Source organism: Sapajus apella, unplaced genomic scaffold, assembly GCF_009761245.1.
Source record: "Sapajus apella isolate SASKATOON/1434 unplaced genomic scaffold, GSC_monkey_1.0 scaffold6, whole genome shotgun sequence".
In the NCBI taxonomy this organism is placed as follows: Eukaryota; Metazoa; Chordata; class Mammalia; order Primates; family Cebidae; genus Sapajus; species Sapajus apella.
In genome coordinates, this window is record NW_022436946.1 from 38,471,179 (window position 1) to 38,490,010 (window position 18,832).

At 40.9% G+C, this 18,832-nt stretch overlaps 1 protein-coding gene across 1 annotated transcript in view; it reads right to left on the reverse strand.

Moving 5' to 3' along the window:
• Nucleotides 1-18,832, reverse strand: part of SLC16A10 (solute carrier family 16 member 10) — a 154,074-nt gene that overhangs the window by 18,737 nt on the left and 116,505 nt on the right. Inside the window, exon 4 of the mRNA XM_032275023.1 lies at nt 2,053-2,196. Coding sequence (XP_032130914.1) covers nt 2,053-2,196 — 144 coding nt within the window. The remainder of the gene's footprint in view (nt 1-2,052; nt 2,197-18,832) is intronic.

Consider the following 18,832-nt stretch of genomic DNA (forward strand, 5'->3'; position numbering starts at 1 on the left):
TTTTTTTTAGAGATGGGGTCTCACTATGATTCCAGGATTACCTAAAACTGGCTTGAAGTGATCCTCCTGCTTCAGCCTCCTAAAGTGTTGAGATTACAGACATGAGCCTCCATGCCCAGCCTTTTTAAAAAATAGCTTTATTGAGATATAATTCATATTCTATTAAATTCACCCATTTAAAGTGTACAATTCAGTGAGTTTTAGTATATTCACAATATTGTACAACCATCATCACTATCTAATTTTATAACATTTTCATTACCCCCACAAAGCAGTTACTCCCCATTCCCTCCTTCTCCCAGCCCCTATAACCACAAATCTACCTTCTCTCTCTATGGAAAGAGACAGAGATGACTATTCTGGACACTTCATATAAATGAAATTATTCATTTGCATGTGGCCTTTTGTGACTATCTCAACTCTTACCCCCTCCTCCATTCTATTCCACCCGTCACAGTTACCAGATTGATTTCCCCACCCCGCCCCCCAGAGATGGAGTCTTGCTCTGTCACCCAGGCTGGAGTGCAGTGGCACAATCTCGGCTCACTGTAACCTCTGCCTCCCAGGTTCAAGGGATTCTTCTGCCTCAGCCACCTGAGTAGCTGGGATTACAGGAATGTGCCACCACACCTCGCTAATTTTTGTATTTTTAGTAGAGATGGGATTTTGCCATGTCTAATCTCAAACTCCTGGCCTCAGGTGCTCTGCCCACCTCGGCCTCCCAAAGTGCTGGGATTACAGGCATGAGCCACCACACATGGCGGAGATTGATCTTTATAAAACACAGCTCAGGCTGGGCATGGCTTACACCTGTAATTCCTACACTTTGGGAAGCCAAAATGAGTGGATTGAGTCCAAGAGTTTGAGACCAGCCTGGGTAAGACAGTGAAACCCTGTTACTACAAAAAACAAACAAACAAACAAAAAAAACAGAAAAATTAGCCAGGTGTGGTGGCATGCACCTAACAGTTACCCAGGAGTTTGAGGTGGGAGGATTGCTTGAGCCCAGGAGGTCGAGGCTGCGGTGAGCCAGAATGGCACCACTGTACTCCAGCCTGGGTAACAGAGTGACATCTTGTCGCAAAAAACAAAAAAACACCAACCCCCTGCTTCCCCAGCTTATGTCACTCTCTGGCTTAAAATCCTTTAATAGCTCCTGGAAGATTTCAGGATAGAGTTCATGTACATAATGGCCCTTCCCAAGCTGCTTCCTGTCTATCTCCCCAACCAATCCATCCACTATTCTTCCTTTATTCCATTCAAACATTCGGTTTCCATCCACTATTCTTCCTTTATTCCATTCAAACATTCGGTTTCCCAGATATATCCTCCCATGTCACATCTCCACAGCTTTCCTATGTGTTTGTCTCTGCTCGGTGCATGCTTCTCCATTTCCACATACGTGGTCCTCACCTCTTTAACTCTGCTCAGACCCTCACAAGTGACCCAGATGCACGGTACCCGGTGTTGCCGTGGCACCCATCTAGCAAACCCACTGTTTTATCTTCTCCCATGAGACCATTAGCTACTAGCTGAGGGTATAACCATGTTTTACTTAACTCTGCAGCATTTAACAGTGTGCCGCATGAAGGAGTCACTTCAATACCTGTTTTGTTGATTGTCAGTAATGATCTTGGAATCAGCATTTGTAGTTATACTCACCCCAAAACACCAGGAGGCAATTTGCCCTAAAGAAGTTCAAAAGTCACACATATGACCAAATTTCATAAGACACCCAGAGGGCACAGGATCTGCACATGACATGAGAACTACACCAAAAAACAGTCTTCTTAGAAAAGCAATGGATGAAAAACATTCTGGTTTGGTGGAGTTCCATGACAAAACAAAGAGATTGTTGTTTCATTGCCAATTTCTCATGTTTAAACCACAGACTCATAACTGATTTTGTCCTTGAAAAACTGCCTATAGGAGTTACGTTGTAGAAAATATTTCTCATTTTTATACAGGAATTTAAGCACGTAAGGACATTTAATAAGCCATCAGGTGATGAGAATAATTTTTTGTAGAGGAAAAAAAGTTGTAAAAAAGTACCTGTAGATAAACCTTCTTCACACCAGGCACATAATCTGCAATCCGGCCAAAGAGCAGTCGTCCAACTCCTGAAGTGATGCCAATGCACGTGAGAACAATCTCTTTATTTTTTTTATCTTGAAATCTTTCATTTACATGTTTCATCTGTAGGCCAAAGAGAAAGAAACCACATTAAGTATAGTAGAAAAACTTGACAAGTTTGAGGCTTTGCATCAAATGCATTTGCTTCTCTGCAATGTTATGGGCTCACAGCTTTTTCCAAATTCGAATATTTATAAAATTTGTCCTATGATAATTTTTCATGAAAACATATGAAAAAAATTGAACATGTTTTAGCTTTCTCTTAAAAAAGCATTTTTATGGCTGGGTGCAGTGGCTCATGCCTGTAATGTCAATACTTTGGGAGGCCAAGGTGGGCGGATCACAGGGTCAAGAGTTCGAGACCAGCCTGGCCAATATGGCAAAGTCAAATCTCTACAAAAAATACAAAAATAAGCCAGGTGTGGTGGCATATGCCTGTAATCCCAGCTACTCTGGAGGTGGAGATAGGAGAATCCCCTGAACCCAGGAGGCAGAAGTTGCAGTGAGCTGAGATCGTGCAACTGCACTCCAGCCTGGGCAACAGAGCAAGACTCCATCTCAAAAAAGAAAAAAAGCATTTTTATAAGAGCTATTTTTCAACAAAGGTTTAGAAGCATGCAATTATAAGCTAACACTGAGCCATTAGCTAACGGAAGAGAACAGACATTTGAACATAATTGTTCTTTCAAGGTCACCCAAGGACTTATCTACTACTTAAGAGACAGTTCAAGGGTCAATTCTGGAGTCTCATTTCTTCTAGGAGGACCTGAACCAAACTGACACCCCTGAAATAAGTTATAACTGAGCTTCCAGAATGAAAGCATAAGGTTCTCTACCTGTAAAGTTGCCTATTTGTGTAGCATTAGAACAGATAAAGATGCAGGGGCAGTTTAACATAGCAGTTAAACAATAAACCTCTGGAGAGGCAGACTGCTTGCATTCAAATCCTGGTTCCGTCCTTATCAGCCTTGTGGCTTTGGGTAAGTTCTTAACCTCCAGGGTTTTCGTTTCTTTGTCTATAAAATGGAAATTGCAGTAGTACCTACTTCAGAAATGGGTTGTAAGGATTAAATAAAATGTCTGTGTAAAGAGCTTAGAACAGTGTTTGGCAAACAGTTAATAACAATCAGATATTAATTTTAGCCTTTTTTTAAAGGACATTTCTCCATTTACAGTGTACTTAGAACAGAGACTACAGTGACCTGTGGGCCATGTAAGCATATTTCGTTTGACCTTTCCATAATGCCCGACACTCACTGTCCCCATACAACACATTGGTTTCAGTTCTGGAAGTCTGCAAGCAAATTTCCCACCAAATAAAACTGCCCATATAGCGCCTTATGTGGCAGTGAATAGCTTTTCTAGATGATATCACTATAAAACACTTCCCATTTTGCACTGTAAAAGCCCATTTATGTATCCCAACACCATCTCCTTTCTCTCTTCTCTTTCAAAACTAGTAACTGTTCTCCCTAATTTCTGTGTTTTCATGCTGGTGCAGAATAATCCTCCTAAATATGGCTTTAATCTCATCAATTCCTTATTCAAAGGTGGCCCACTGCCTACATTTACACTCCTTAGTTTGGTATTCAAAGCCCTCCGTAACCTGTTGCTAATCTACCTTTGTACCTTTGTTACCTACTGATCTTTGACTCAGAAGTAGAAAATTCATCTGACCTATAAGCCTGGCTAAACAAACAAACAAACAAACATCAACAAGCACAAAACAGTAGAAAATTCAATGTCTAAGGGCCCAACAAAATAACATAAAAAAGTAAAACAGTTTCCTTGGAGAGAAAGGACATATACTTCAGTTGATTGTTATCATATAGGACTACCAGTGTTGCCAAATATACCCCCGGGACCCCTTTTATTTAAAAGAAAAGTCAGAAGTCTGGATTTTGTGTGGAAATGTTGGCACCTAATTTAAATTCAGAACACTGTGTGATCCAGCCCTGCAAAAACCAAACAAAACACGTCTGCAAACTGTATTAGGCCTGCTTTGATCTCAGCCCTAATCCCATCTGGCCCAGTAGGACAGGTTTATTCACAATGTCACTTAAACATGCCAAGACGTTCTTACCCATCTACATTTCTGCTGCCTCTTCTACCCTCTTTAACTTTCTAACTTCTTGTTATTGCCAACAGTTTTCATTTGGCACCTTAGGTTTTGCGTGTTCCTACCCAGCACTGTTAGTGTCTCTACACATTCTCTTAAGTAGACACTTCATGTAAAATTAGACATATCCAAAGTCAACATGCCCCATGCTGAACTCAATTCCCCCTCACAAATTGCCTGCCCCCCATTTCAGTTAATACACTACTGTTGGCCCAACTATCCATGGTAACAACTGACAGCTACCCTAGATTATTCCCTTTCCCTCTTCAAATCCAAGAGTCACTGCTGAATCTTAATGATTTACCTTCTAAATCTCTCAAACTTGCTTCCTTTGGCCCACGTTCCTCATGGCATTTTAGTTCCATTCTTATCACTCCCCACGAGGACCACTACAGCAGCCTTCTAACAGCAGTGCTTCTTGCTTGGGCCCTCACTTCTAAATCTCTCCCCTCTAACCTATGCTCCCTGAGAACACCAGCGAGCATATTTAGGGTCAAAATGAACCTGTCTCAAACAAACAAAAATAAGAGACACTCCTTAGTATTCATAAAAGACTGAATCTACCAGGCATTTTTAAAAATGAAACTAAGAACGCCTGTCTGTCAAATGGCTATTATTCTTTACCAGTGGTTTATTCCCCGTCCCCCCTTCTACTTTGTAATCCTTAAAAGGAATGATAAGGTGAAATGTTTGAGGTATTTTGAAAGAAGATAAATTGGGTAAGCCCAAATTATGCTTAAGTGGGAACTTAGTTCTTCAACTAGAAGGGGCATTATTATTTTATTTATTTATTTTTTATTTGAGATGGGAGTTTCACTCTGTCACACAGGCTGGAGTGCAGTGGCATGCTCTTGGCTCACTGCAACCTCCCTGGTTCGATTCTCCTGCCTCAGCCTCCCAAGTAACTGGGATTACAGGTGTGTGCCACCACACTTGGCTAATTTGTATACTTTTAGTAGAGATGATGTTTCACCATGTTGGCCAGGCTGGTCTCAAACTCCTGACCTCAAGTGATCTGACTGCCTCAACCTCCCAAAATGCTGGGATTACAGGCATGAGCCACCATGCCCGGCCCAGAAGGGGTATTATTTAACCAAATTTTGTTACTGTCATGATTATTTAAATAAAGCAAGAACTTTAGCTTCTACTACTCCCTCCCTGTTCCCACCAAAATCGGCAAACTAAAAAAGTTTATTTGGTCAGTACGTGAGGGAATAGAGATGCTGGATCTCTAGATCCTTCCCACTGAGGCAGCAGTACCCAAGAGGTCTGGTATGTTCTATTTGTAGCCTGGACCATCCATGACTGCTGCTAACTGTTTACAAATTTCTGCCTATCTGTCATCCTCTGGAGACTGGCATGTACTTTAGTTCGGCAGAAAGTGAATACAGGACAAAGTGGATTATTTCTAATAAACAGTTGTAGAGACATGAAAATGTTGAAGAGGTGTTTTCATACTTAACCTAATTTATTTTTTAAACCAAAGCTTATATTAGAGGCCACTGTCTACACAGGGGATATATTAAGTTGTAGAGCAGTTGTTTAAAGTTAACTTTAAAGATAAGTTAGACTTTATCTAAATGTATTAAGTGTCAGGAATTCATATTTTATTTATGTTCTTAAACATCTGTTTAATTCTGGGCTGCACACTTCCAGGGGATTAACAAAACCTTGCTAAGTGACGTCTTCAACACTGCCTGTGCCTGAAACATTTTTGCTTTTAGAGACAGAGTTTCACTCTTGCCCAGGCTGGAGTGCACTGGCACGATCATAGCTTACTGCAGCCTCCTGGGCTTAAGCAATCCTCCCACCTCAGCCTCCCAAGTAGCTGGGACCACAGGTACATGCCACCACACCCAGCTAATTTTCAAATCACTTCTGTAGAGATGTGGTCTTGTTAGTTTGCCCAGGCTAGTCTCAAACTCTTAGGCTCAAGCAATCCTCTGGCCTTGACCTCCCAAAGTGCTGCAATTACAGGCATGAGCCTCCACACCTGGCTCTGAATAACTGTTTCTGACTAGCCAACTGAAGGCAGGTTCCTCTCCCCTCACTAGAGCCCACAGGCAGATCCTGTTTTTTGAGAGGTCTCAGGCAGTAGCCTAAGAAAGTGATCATCTCACTGGAACTCAGCCCTGGCCTCTCTCCTCTCCACCTCTCTCTTACAGGGGAGCCACAGTGCAAGATATTTGGAGATATCAGATCGTGTTCTGATGAAGATGCTAAGGCAGAGTCCTCTAGCTCCGAGATATCAACCGCAGAGGAAGTTAAATGGGTGGCCACAGGACAAAAGCAGCTCCAATAAAGCTGACACACATGCATTAGACACTCAAGCGTCTCATCACCAAATGGTTTCATGGTAGAAGAATGCCCAACAGAAGGGAACCCCAAGTCACTTTATTTACAGAAACCTCTAAAACCCAGTGGTGGTACACACCTGCAAAGTAAGGATGCCAATGCTGTTGATGAAAAACATCCAATCATTACCTACTATACTGTTTCCTAAGATTGTGTACTTTGGCCATGCCTTGATGGTCACTATCTTCCTCCTTTTAAGGGGGTGAGTACTTTTTGTTTAATGTCTTTTATGTAAGGTTTATGGATGTTATTAAATATGATAAAATACTGGTGCACACAAGTTAGACTATATGTTTTTTGGGGAATCATAGTTTAAAAAGAGGGGGGATTACTAGAGACTCTTCAAACAAAAGTAACTTTATTTCTGACAGAGGACTCGGAGTGACAGCTGACTGACAACTACAAAGTGCTAACAAAGGCCCCATTACAGAGGCCAGGAAAGCAGGGCAAAAACAGGCCCAGGGGAGCAGTGCAGACGGTGGGACTAAAATAACTACAACTGTCTTCTAGGCAGAACCGAGCAAAACAACCCATCCACCCCACCCAGTACTTATCATCCACTGCTGTAGCAGTTACTATGCTCTTTGGGAGATAAGATTTCAATAACCCACTCATCACCTTACTCATTTGTAGTGATTTTTTTGATTCTCTCATCTCTGTCCTTCCTCATCAGATACACACCATCAAACTGAAAGGGGTGGACAATAGGTAGGCCTATACACTTATTTTATCTCTAGGAGAATAAACTCTTTGGGGGAGGGCGGGGATCTAAATGTTTTACGTTTACACGGTACGTCAAAATATGGGATAATAAATGCTATATAATATTTACAGCGATGATGGAATTCAAACTGATTCGACTTTCTACTTTCCAATACGAACACTAAGTTCAGAGCACGTTTACTCACTGCTGTTAATACCAGAGATGGGCAATTTCAGCTTGTTGCTTCTCATTAACATGCGTTTTGGAGTAATTTTAAGAAAATATCCATCCAACATTTGAAAAGCTATTCCAAACTCTGGAAGACCATTCTGCCTAAGTACACTTTTTTGAAAGGTAAACTCAAAAAGCCTGGCCCCTTTAAAAAATAGATGTATATCTGAAAGGGAGTAGAGAGCCTGCAAGAGCGGGTTAATGGATAATCTGAGTTTGTTGCAAATCAAAACTTAACACTACCCTTTGACTTAAAAGTAGGATGAACGGACGTCTTCTGAATGAAATGAGACAGTTTATTTTGTTTTCTTTATTTCTCTTTTAAAAGATTGTGTTTCCCTTAGCTCTGTTTTTGCTAGAGGAAGTAAATTAAAACAAGTGGGGCCCTCCCTTAGGAAGTTTTGCATGAGCACTGCACACCAGCAAGCCGAGCGAGGTGATTAAAGGTGGAAGAAAACTAACTTCATAGATTTGAGCACCTAAAATTAATCCCTTTACACCAGAAAACACTGAAATAAAACTTTATGGTCATTGACAGATATTCATTGATTAGACCAGCGTCAAAATGTCAATTTAGCTTGTTTAATCTGATCGACTGTGCCTTGAGACTAAGGTATCTCTAAGATGTGCTTGAAAGGAAAAATTTCTTTGCTTGCCAACATTTTTAGGACTGAATTTTTTGGTAGCCCCGTGTCTATTTTTTAATGATATTTCTATTGTGGCTAAACTGTGGTACAGGTACCTACTGCCTCCTCAGCAGTTGACCAGGTGGAGCGCAGACCTTTGGCCTAACAGCACTGTAGGAGGCATGGGTGGTTGGTTCTGTTTGTTTTTTTTTAAACAGCTGATCTTTCCATTTCATTAAGATGGGTTTCCATGGTGTAGATAATCACGCATGGCACTGTTAAGCTTGAAAAAGAACTAGGAAAAAAGAAGTTTCTGGAGTGCAGATTATTTATTAGCTACCAAAGGACAGAAAAGAGAAGAGTTCAGAAGGAAGAGAGGGCTGATTGTTTAAAGAACCTAATTTTGAAAACATTTCTAACTCTAAAAATTCTTTAAAAGCCTTTGTTATTTCTTTTTTTTTTTTTAATAATTTTCCCTGGATTACAAACAAAGCAAATAAATAGTCCATCTATGACATAGCATCATTTAGAAAAATCAAGATTTAGTAAAATGTCCTAGAGGAATAACCAACCAAAACCAGCTTGGATTTAGATGCCAGTTTAAATAACCCTGCGTTTTAGAAGTTTAAAGTAGACTTCATCTTAAAATAGAAATAAATCACTAGGATTTTTAGGTAACTTGAAATTATTTAGTGACTCTAAATTCTGTGCCAGATATTTCACAAGTTATCAAAAATTGTTCTGTTCCTTCCCCAACAATGAAAGATTTAATCTTTTTTTTTTTTTTTTGAGATGGTGTTTTACTCTTGTCCCCCAGGCTGGAATGCAATGGTACGATCTCAGCTCACTGCAACCTCCTCCTCCTGGGTTCAAGCGATTCTCCTGTGTCAGCCTCCCAAGTAGCTGGGATTACAGTTAGGCGCCACCATACCCAACTAATTTTGTACTTTTAGTAGGGACAGGGTCTCACTATGTTGCCCAGGTTGGTCTCAAACTTCTCACCTCAGGTGATCTGCCCACCTTGGCCCCCCAAGGTGCTGGGACTACTGGTGTGAGCCACCATCCCCAGCCTAAATTCAAATTTGATTCTGAAGTTTCTTTTTTGAAGTTTCATTCTTGGCACACCAGACTTACCACTCTCTCAGATCCTTGGTTCATGGCAAGTTTGAATGAACACAACAGACTGTGTCTATGCTGGTCATCAACATGGCTCCTGAGGGCTCAGCCATAGTTGGCAGCCTACCTGCATAACTGACTGATTCCAATACCTTAGCAGAGCACTTTGAAGATATAAAACTGGCTAGCCATGTGCAGAAAGCAGAAACTGGACCCCTTCCTGACACCTTACACTAAAATTAACTCCAGATGGATTAAAGACTTAAACATAAGACCTAACACCATAAAAACCCTAGAAGAAAACCTAGGCAAAACCATTCAGAACATAGGCATAGGCAAGGACTTCATGGCTAAAACACCAAAAGCATTGGCAACAAAAGCCAAAATAGACAAATGGGACCTAATTAAACTCCAGAGCTTCTGCACAGCAAAAGAAACAATGATTAGAGTGAATTGGCAACCAACAGAATGGGAAAAAATTTTTGCAATCTACCCATCAGACAAAAGGCTAATATCCAGAATCTACAAAGAACTAAAACAGATTTACAAGAAAAAAAACAAACGAACCCATTCAAAAGTGGGTGAAGGATATGAACAGACACTTTACAAAAAATGACATATAGGAGGCCCACAAACATACGAAAAAATGCTCATCATAACTTGTCATTAGAGAAATGCAAATCAAAACTATATTGAGATACCACCTCATGCCAGTTAGAATGGCAATCATTAAAAAATTCCTGAGACAACAGATGCTGGAGAGGATGTGGAGAAATAGGAACATTTTACACTGTTGGTGGGAGTGTAAATTAGTTCATTGTGGAAAACAGTGTGGTGATTCCTCAAGGACCTAGAAATAGAAATTCCATTTGACCCAGCAATCACATTACTGGGTATATATCCCAAGGATTATAAATCATTCTATTATAAGGACACACGCACACGAATGCTCATTGCGGCACTGTTTACAATAGCAAAGACTTGGAACCAACCCAAATGCCCATTGATGATTGGACAGGGAAAATGTGGTACATATACACCATGGAATACTATGCAGCCATAAAAAATGATGAGTTTGTGTCCTTTGTAGGGACATGGATGAATCTGGAAACCATCATTCTCAGCAAACTGACACGAGAACAGAAAATCACATACCGCATGTTCTCACTCGTAGGTGGGTGTTGAACAATGAGAACACACGGACACAGGGAGGGGAGCATCACACACTGGGGTCAGTGGTGGGGGGAACTAGGGGAGGGACAGCAGGGGCTGGGGAGCTGGGGAGGGATAACATGGGGAGAAATGCCAGATATAGGTGATGGGGAGGAAGGCAGCAAACCACATTGCCATGTATGTACCTATGCAACAATCTTGCATGTTCTTCACATGTACCCCAAAACCTAAAATGCAATAAAATATATATACGTTTTTATATATATATATATATATATGGAAATGATACTAAATTTTAGGATTTTAAATATCGCTTTTTTTTTTTTTTAGATGGAGCCTTGCTCTGTTGCTGAGACTGGAGTGCAGTGGCAGAATCTCAGTGCACTGCAACCTCTGCCTCCTGGGTTCAAGAGAGTCTCCTGCCTCAGCCTCCCAAGTAGCTGGGATTACAGGTGTGTGCCACCATGCCCAGCAAATTTTTGTATTTTTAGTAGAGATGGGGTTTTGCCATGTTGCCCATGCTGGTCTCAAACTCCTGACCTCAAGTGATCTGCCTGCCTCAGCCTCCCAAACTGCTGCGATTACAGGCATGAGCCACCGCACCCAACCTAAGATGGGCTTCTGATATGGTTTGGATGTTTGTTCCCTCCATATCTCATGTTGAAATGTAATTCCCAATGTTGGAGGTGGGACCTAGTGGGAAGTGACTTGATTTTGGGGGTGGATCCATCACAAGTGGTTTAGCGCAGCCCCCTGGTGATAAGTGAGTTCTTGCTTGAGTTCACCAGAGTTTAGATTGTTTAAGAGTGTGGCAGCTTTCCGCCCACACTCTTGCTCCCAGTCTCATCAAGTGAACTGCTGCTCCCACTCTGCTTTTGCCATGAGTAAAAGCTCCCTGAGGGCTCACCAGAAACTGAGCAGATGCTGGGGCCATGCCTCCTATACAGCCTGCAGAGTCATAGACCTCTTTTCTTTATAAATCATCCAACCTTGGTATTTCTTTATAGCAACATAAGAACCTAATACAGCTTCATTTTAAAACAGAAAAGGATACATTCAGAAAGCATTATTTAAATCACTGTGATCTGAGATAACTTGATAACAACTTATTTAATGACCTTGCCAAGAGTGTCAATAAGCAGGTATTTTGTAAATTCACAAAACAGGTTCTACTTTCTACTGTTAGCTATTGAAATTTTAACTTATTTAGTTGAAGATTTGATTTTTGAGAGAAACAAAGAAATTAGGCCACTTGTTCTTATTCAGCTTCCTAATTTTGCCCTGAATTCTGAAGTGAAGAAAAATAGATCCTTCCATGAAAATTCTGCTTCCTTCTAATCTCTCCTCACTAAGATTTAGGCTAATGATACTGGCTAAAGTGCTACTTTGCCAAAGTCTCCTATCTATCTTTCTCTTTCCCTCAGTCTTTGGCAGATATGGTGTTCAGTCTTTTCTATTAATCCTAAGAGCCATCTAATTGCTGGCTCAAATTTGCATCCACAAATTCTAATTTGTTTTTATTTGAATGAAGATTAAAATTTGTAGAGTAGGCCTAGATCAGCTTTCCTTCCACTGTTATCATTTCTACATACTTCTGATATTGTCTATCCCAAGTGTTCCTTTTCTTATTCTTATTTCAGAATTCTGGCATGGGGTTTGGGGAAACGAAATTAATATTAGTCTCTTGGTATCCATGAAGAACTGAACCTAGCACCTCCTCAGATACCCATATCTACGGATGCTCAAATCTCTGATATAAAATGGTGTAGTATTTGCATGTAACCTATGCATATCCTCCTGCATACTTTAAATAATCTCTAGATTACTTATAATACCCAATACAATGTAAATGCTATGTAAATAATTGTTATTCTGCATTTTTATATTTCAATGCTCTACACAGAGAATTCTCTAGTAACAAACTATGATCCCCAGAAATGGTTCCTGAAAGTATAGTCTCCTGTTGTTGTTGTTGTTGTAGAGATGTGGTCTTGCCATGTTACCTAGGCTGATCTTGAACTCTTGGGCTCAAGCAGTCTTCCCACCTTGGCCTCTCAAAGTTCTGGAATTACAGGCTTGAGCCACTGAGCCCAACCTGTATTGTTTTTTAATTTGTGTTATTTTTTATTGTTGTTTTTGTTTTGAGATGGGCTGTTACTCTGTTGCTCAGGCTGGAGTGCAGTGGCACAATCATGGCTCAATGCCACCTTAACCTCTCAAGTAGCTGGGACTATGGGCACAAGTCACTATGCCCAGCTCATTATTTATTTATTTATTTACTATTTTTATGGAGTCTCACTCTGTCTCCCAGGCTGGAGTGCAGTAGCATGATCTTGGCTCACTGCAACTCTACCTCCTGGGTTCAAGCAATTTTTCCTGCCTCAGCCTCCTGAGTAGCTGAAACTACAGGCAGCTGCCACCATGCCTGGCTAATGATTGTATTTTTGGCAGAGACAGGGTTTCACCATGTTGGCCAGTCTGGTCTCGAACTCCTGACCTCAGGTGATCTGCCTGCCTTGGCCTCCCAATGTGCTGGGATGCTCAGCTAATTTTTTAATGTTTTTGTAGAGATGGCATCTTACTATGCTGCCTAGGCCAGTGTTATTTTTATTGTCGATTTTTCCCCCCAAAATATTTTCAATCCATGGTTGGTAGAATCCAAGGATGTGGAACCTCAGATATAGAGGACTGCCTATATTTTAATTATGTTAGTTTTGTCTTGTTATTATATGGTGTTCAGGAAGAAAAGGACCACAACCTGGTAGGAGGACAGATAAGAAAGTGGAAGGCCTGAGTACTCTGGATTAAGGCAGCCTGAAGGGCAGACAGAAAACTTCCTTGGACTGGGAATCAGATGGCCTTGGCATGGTAGGGCAGAAATGTTTTCGAAGTCAGATTATGAACTGTTATCCTTATTGAAGCTAAAACCTTGGGCATCCGTTTCCCAATCTCAAATACGGCACATTGGTTCACAGTTTAGGCAGTACCGCCTCATTAGGGTTGTTTTGGAAATTTGTGGGGGCTATTTTTATCTTTCTGATATACTTTTGCCCAAGCAGTAACTTTTCTTAATTTTTAATTTTTTATTGTGATAAATTCCTATCTTATAAAATTTGCCATTTTAATCATTTTAAGTTTACTATATGAAGTACATTTACCTTGTTGTGCAACCGTCATCACCACTTAGCTCCAGAACTTTTTCATTTTCTCAAGCTGAACCTCTGTACCCATTAAATAACTCCTTATTTCCCTCTCCCCCTGGAAACTACCATACAACTTTCAGTACTTATGAATGTGACTTCTCTAGGTACCTCATCGAAGAGGAACCATACAGCATTCGTGCTTTTGTGCCTGGTGTATTTCACTTGGTGTAATGTTCTCACGGGTCATCCATGTTGTAGCACGTATCCCAAGCATTACCTTACTTCTTTTATTTCTCCTTTATGTAACAAGTGGACATTATTGATTTTTAAAAACATTATGTATAGCAGTAGGGTAGGTTTTGTTTCTTTTTTCTGAAATCAAAGACAAGGCCTGGAATATAGAGGTCTTCTTATCTGGGGATTTTGATTCAGGAAAGAAAAGGAGGCACTGGGTGTGACACTGCTTTGGGTACATTACAGGGTTGCTGTGAAGGTGAAAGGGATGCAGAGTTGAGAAAACGCCTCACAAGGAAACGGGGAATGTGGGGACATTAGGTGATTCCTAATCCTGGGCAATTCCAACCGCATCATTCAGAACAGATCCAAGGGCTCACAAGCCTAGCAAGGAAATACCTGGCAGAAAAAAGAAATTAATGCTTGAGGAATCAATAGGGAGCTAAGAATTGCCTTCTGAGAAAATGCGGAAAGGACAAGGTCAGGAACTGAAAAGTCCCTGGGGCAGCTCCTGAGGAGTAAGGAGCATATAAAAGAAAACATGTTCACAGAAGCCGAGGTAACAGGTTGGGAAAGGGACACTTGGTTTATTACTGAGGACATTATAATGCTTCGTAAATTCAATAATCAGTACGTGGCAGCATTCTAAATCCCACTGATATGTGTGTGGGTCAAGAGGGGCATGGGCATCTGTTAGCCTACTTGTTGGGTGATGTTCACACTCAGACTCCCTATTCTTCTGGAAGCAGCAGGGAGACGGCACAAAGCACAGAGCATTATTTCACTTCAGTAACACTGTATACCTCTTGGCATCCATCTCCATACCTTTAAGTTATTCCACATTGAAACTAGTCTAGATAATTGTAAAATCACTTTTATTTATATTATGTAAGGTTTAAACCTCATCCTATCTCTAACTATATGTGTGTGACTTGAGAAAGTCTCTTAGCTCACTCTTCCCCCTGCGAGATGGAGATAAAACTGTTCTCACCTTATAATTGAAGAATAAAGAAAAAAAGCACTTGAAGAAAATAAAGTGCTATTAGAATGTAAAGTAGTCATGAGTGGAGAACTTAGTAGATCTTGTACTCTACCAGACTATAAACTCAGCCAGCCTATAAAGTCAACCTAAAATCAGTTAAAAAAAAAAAAAAAAAAAAAGAAAGATTGAGTGCCAGGCACATGCTAGGTGCTGGGGCTAGAGCAATGAAGAGGACTCTCGCCCTACCCTCGTGGAGTGTTCAGTCTACCTTATCCATTTCTTCCTTAGCATTTCCTGAGGTGTTAGGACACTTCCCACACAAAACTCCCCGATGTACCAATGTATTTTGTGGATAAAAATCCTCAGTTTTCACCAGCCTTTCCCATACTTACATAGACTATATTACCCAATATAAGGACCTAACAAAAATACACTCCTGCTGTTTTTCAATTTAAGCTAAAATTAGATCTTTTCAAATGTTTGTGGGTTTCTTTCTCCCTCACAAATTTAAATTTTTTTAGAAGTTTGGGGCCTACATTACAAGGATAATTTCCAACCCTGAGTAATCCATGAATCATTTCTAAAAACTACTATTCAATTATCTATAAATGTTTATTTTTGGCTAAGTATAATCTGGAACACATGACAAACTTGGTCTAGCTTACTATAACCAGAAGCTCTGTTTAGTTTAATTATTTCTACATGATCAGTTCTCTAAATTTCTTCTGTATTATTACCTCTTCTCTCAAGTTCCTATGTTAGTGTATATTTTGAAAAAAAAAAAAGCTAGTTTGTTTTGATGAGAGTGTTCTGTAAATACTAAACTTCACCATGAATGAGTAAACAAGTGGTCAGAGGAATAAAGATCCTTATTCATCTCAAGTAGGAGAATGCTGGTGACTACTGCCAAGGCACAAAACTGATAAATGGGCAAATTGTCACTAACCTGAATAGTCAAATTGCAGCAGGTGTTGAGATCTGAAGGGAAATAAATGCAAGGTTAGAAAAGCTAAAAAAAAAAAAAACAAAAAAAAAACAAGAAAAGCATAGAGACATTATTGAAAAAAATCGGAGAAAAAGTAGGGACAAAGTGAAGGAGAGAAGGTGTATTTATCATTCACTGTAACAACCACATGAGGCCGGGAGTGATGGCTCACATCTGTAATCCCAGCACTTTAGGAGGCCACAATGGAAGGATGGCTTAAGCCCAGGAGTTTGAGACCAGCCTAGGCAACATACTGAGACTTCATCTCAGGAAAGAAGAATAACCACATGAGAACTTAGTAACACTAGTGTATTATTAGAAGAGATAAGTTGTTTAGTATGTAATATGGCTTGGCTGTGTGCCCACTCAAATCTCATCTTGAGTTATAACTCCCATAATCCCCATGTGTCCTGGGAGGGACCTGGTAGGAGGCAATTGAATCATGGGGGTGGGTTTTTCCTGTGCTGTTCTCATGATAGTGAGTAAGTCTCATGAGATCTGATGTTTCACAAAGGGCAGTTCCTCTGCACACACTTTCTTGCCTGCTGCCATGTAAGACGTGGCTTTGCTCCTCCTCTACCTTCTGCCATGATTGTGATGCCTTCCCAGCCATATGGAACTGTGAGTCCAATAAACCTCTTTCTGTTTATAAACTACCCAGTCTTGGATATGTCTTTATTAGCAGCATGAGAACAGACTAATACAATAAATTGGTACTGGGTAGTGGGGTGCTGCTATAAAGATACCCAAAAATGTGGAAGTAACTTTGGAACTGGGTAACAGGCAAAGGGTAGAAGTGTGGAGGGCTCCAAAGAAGATAGGAAAATGTGGAAAAGTTTGGAACTTCCTAGAGACTTGGAGGGCTCAGAAGACAGGAAGATGTGGGAAAGTGTTGGAAACTTCCTAGAGACCTGTTGAACAGCTTTGACCAAAATGCTGATAGTGACATGGACAATAAGGTCCAGGCTGAAGTGTTCTCAGATGGAGATGAGGGATTCGTTGGGAACTGGATTAAAGGTCACTCTTGCTATGTAAAGAGATGGTGGCATTTTGTCCCTGCCCTAGTGATCTGTGGAACTTTGAACTTGAGAGAGATGATTTAGGGTATCTGCTGGAAGAAATTTCTAAGCAGCAAAGTGTTCAAGAGGAAGCAGAGCATAAAAGTTTGGAAAATAAGCAGCCTGATGATGCAATAGAAACATAAAAACCCTAGAAGTAAAAACCTAGGCAATACCATTCAGGACACCGGCATGGGCAAAGACTTCATGGCTAAAACACCAAAAGCAATAGCAACAAAAGCCAAAATTGACAAATGGGATCTAATTAAACTAAAGTGGTTCTGCACAGCAAAATAAACTATCATCACAGTGATCAGGCAACCTACAGAATGGGAGAAAATGTTTGCAATCTATCCTTCTGACAAAGGGCTAATATCCAGAATCTATAAGGAACTTAAACAAATTTATAAGAAAAAAACAACCCCATCAAAGAGTGGGTGAAGGATATAAACAGACACTTCTCAAAAGAAGACATTTATGTGGCCAACAAACATATTTTAAAAAGCTCATCATCACTGGTCATCAGAGAAATGCAAATCAAAACCACAATGAGATACCATCTCACACCAGTTAGAATGACGATCATTAAAAAGTCAGGAAACAACAGATGCTGGAAAAGATGTGGAGAAACAGGAATGCTTTTACACTGTTGGTGGGAGTGTAAATTAGTTCAACCACTGTGGAAGACAGTGTGGCGATTCCTCAAGGAATAAGAACCAGAAATACCATTTGACCCAGCAATCCCATTACTAGGTATATATATTCAAAAGATTATAAATCATTCTACTATAAAGACACATGCGCACATATGTTTATTGCAGCACTATTCACAATAGCAAAGACTTGGAACCAAACCAAATGCCCATCAATGATAGACTGGATAAAGAAAATGTGACACATATACACCATGGAATACTATGCAGCCATGAAAAAGGATGAGTTCATATCCTTTGCGGGACATGGATGAAGGTTGAAACCATCATTCTCAGCAAACCAACACAGAAACAGAAACCCAAACACCGTATGTTCTCACTCACAAGAGGGAGTTGAACAATGATAACACATGGACATGGAGATGGGAACATCACACGCTGGGGCTTGCTGTGGTGTGGGGGGCTAGGAGAGGGATAGCATTAGGAGAAATACCTAATGTAGATGACGAGTTGATGGGTGGAGCAAACCACCACGACACATGTGTACCAATGTAACAAACCTGCATGTTCTGCACATGTATCCCAGAACTTAAAGTATAATAAGAAAGAAAGAAAAGAACAGAAAAAGAAAAACCCATTTTCTGGGAAGAAATTCAAGCTAGCTGCAGAAATTTGCATAAGTAACAAGAAGCCCAATGTTAATCACCAAGGCAATGGTGAAAATGTCCCCAGGGCACGTCAGAGAACTTCAAGGTAGCCCCTCCCATCACAGGCCTGGAGGCCTAAGAAAAAAATGTTCTCATGGGTCAAACCCAGGGACCCCCTGCTGTGTGCAGCTTAGGGATGTGGTGTACTGTATCCCAGCTGCTCTGGCCATGGCTAAAGGGGTCAAGGTACAGCTCAGGCCATGGCTTCAGAGTGTGCAAGCCCAAGCCTTGGCAGCTTTTACCTGGTGTTGAGCCTGCGGGTGCACAGAAATCAAGAACTGAAGTTTAGGAACCTCCATCTACATTTCAGGGGATGTACGGAAATGCCTGGATGTCCAGGCAGATGTTTGCTGCAGGGGTAGGGCCCTCATGAAGAACCTCTGCTAGGGTGGTAAGGAAGGGAAATGTGGGGTTGGAGCCCCTACACAGAGTCCCCACTGGGGCACTGCCTAGTGGAGCTATGAGAAGAGGGCTACCATCCTCTAGACCCCAGAACGGTAGATGCACCGACAGCCTACTACACTGTGTGGCTGGAAAAGCTGCAGACACTCAATGCCAGCCCATGAAAGCAGCCCAGAAGCAGGGGCTATACCCTGCAAAGCCACAGGGGAAGA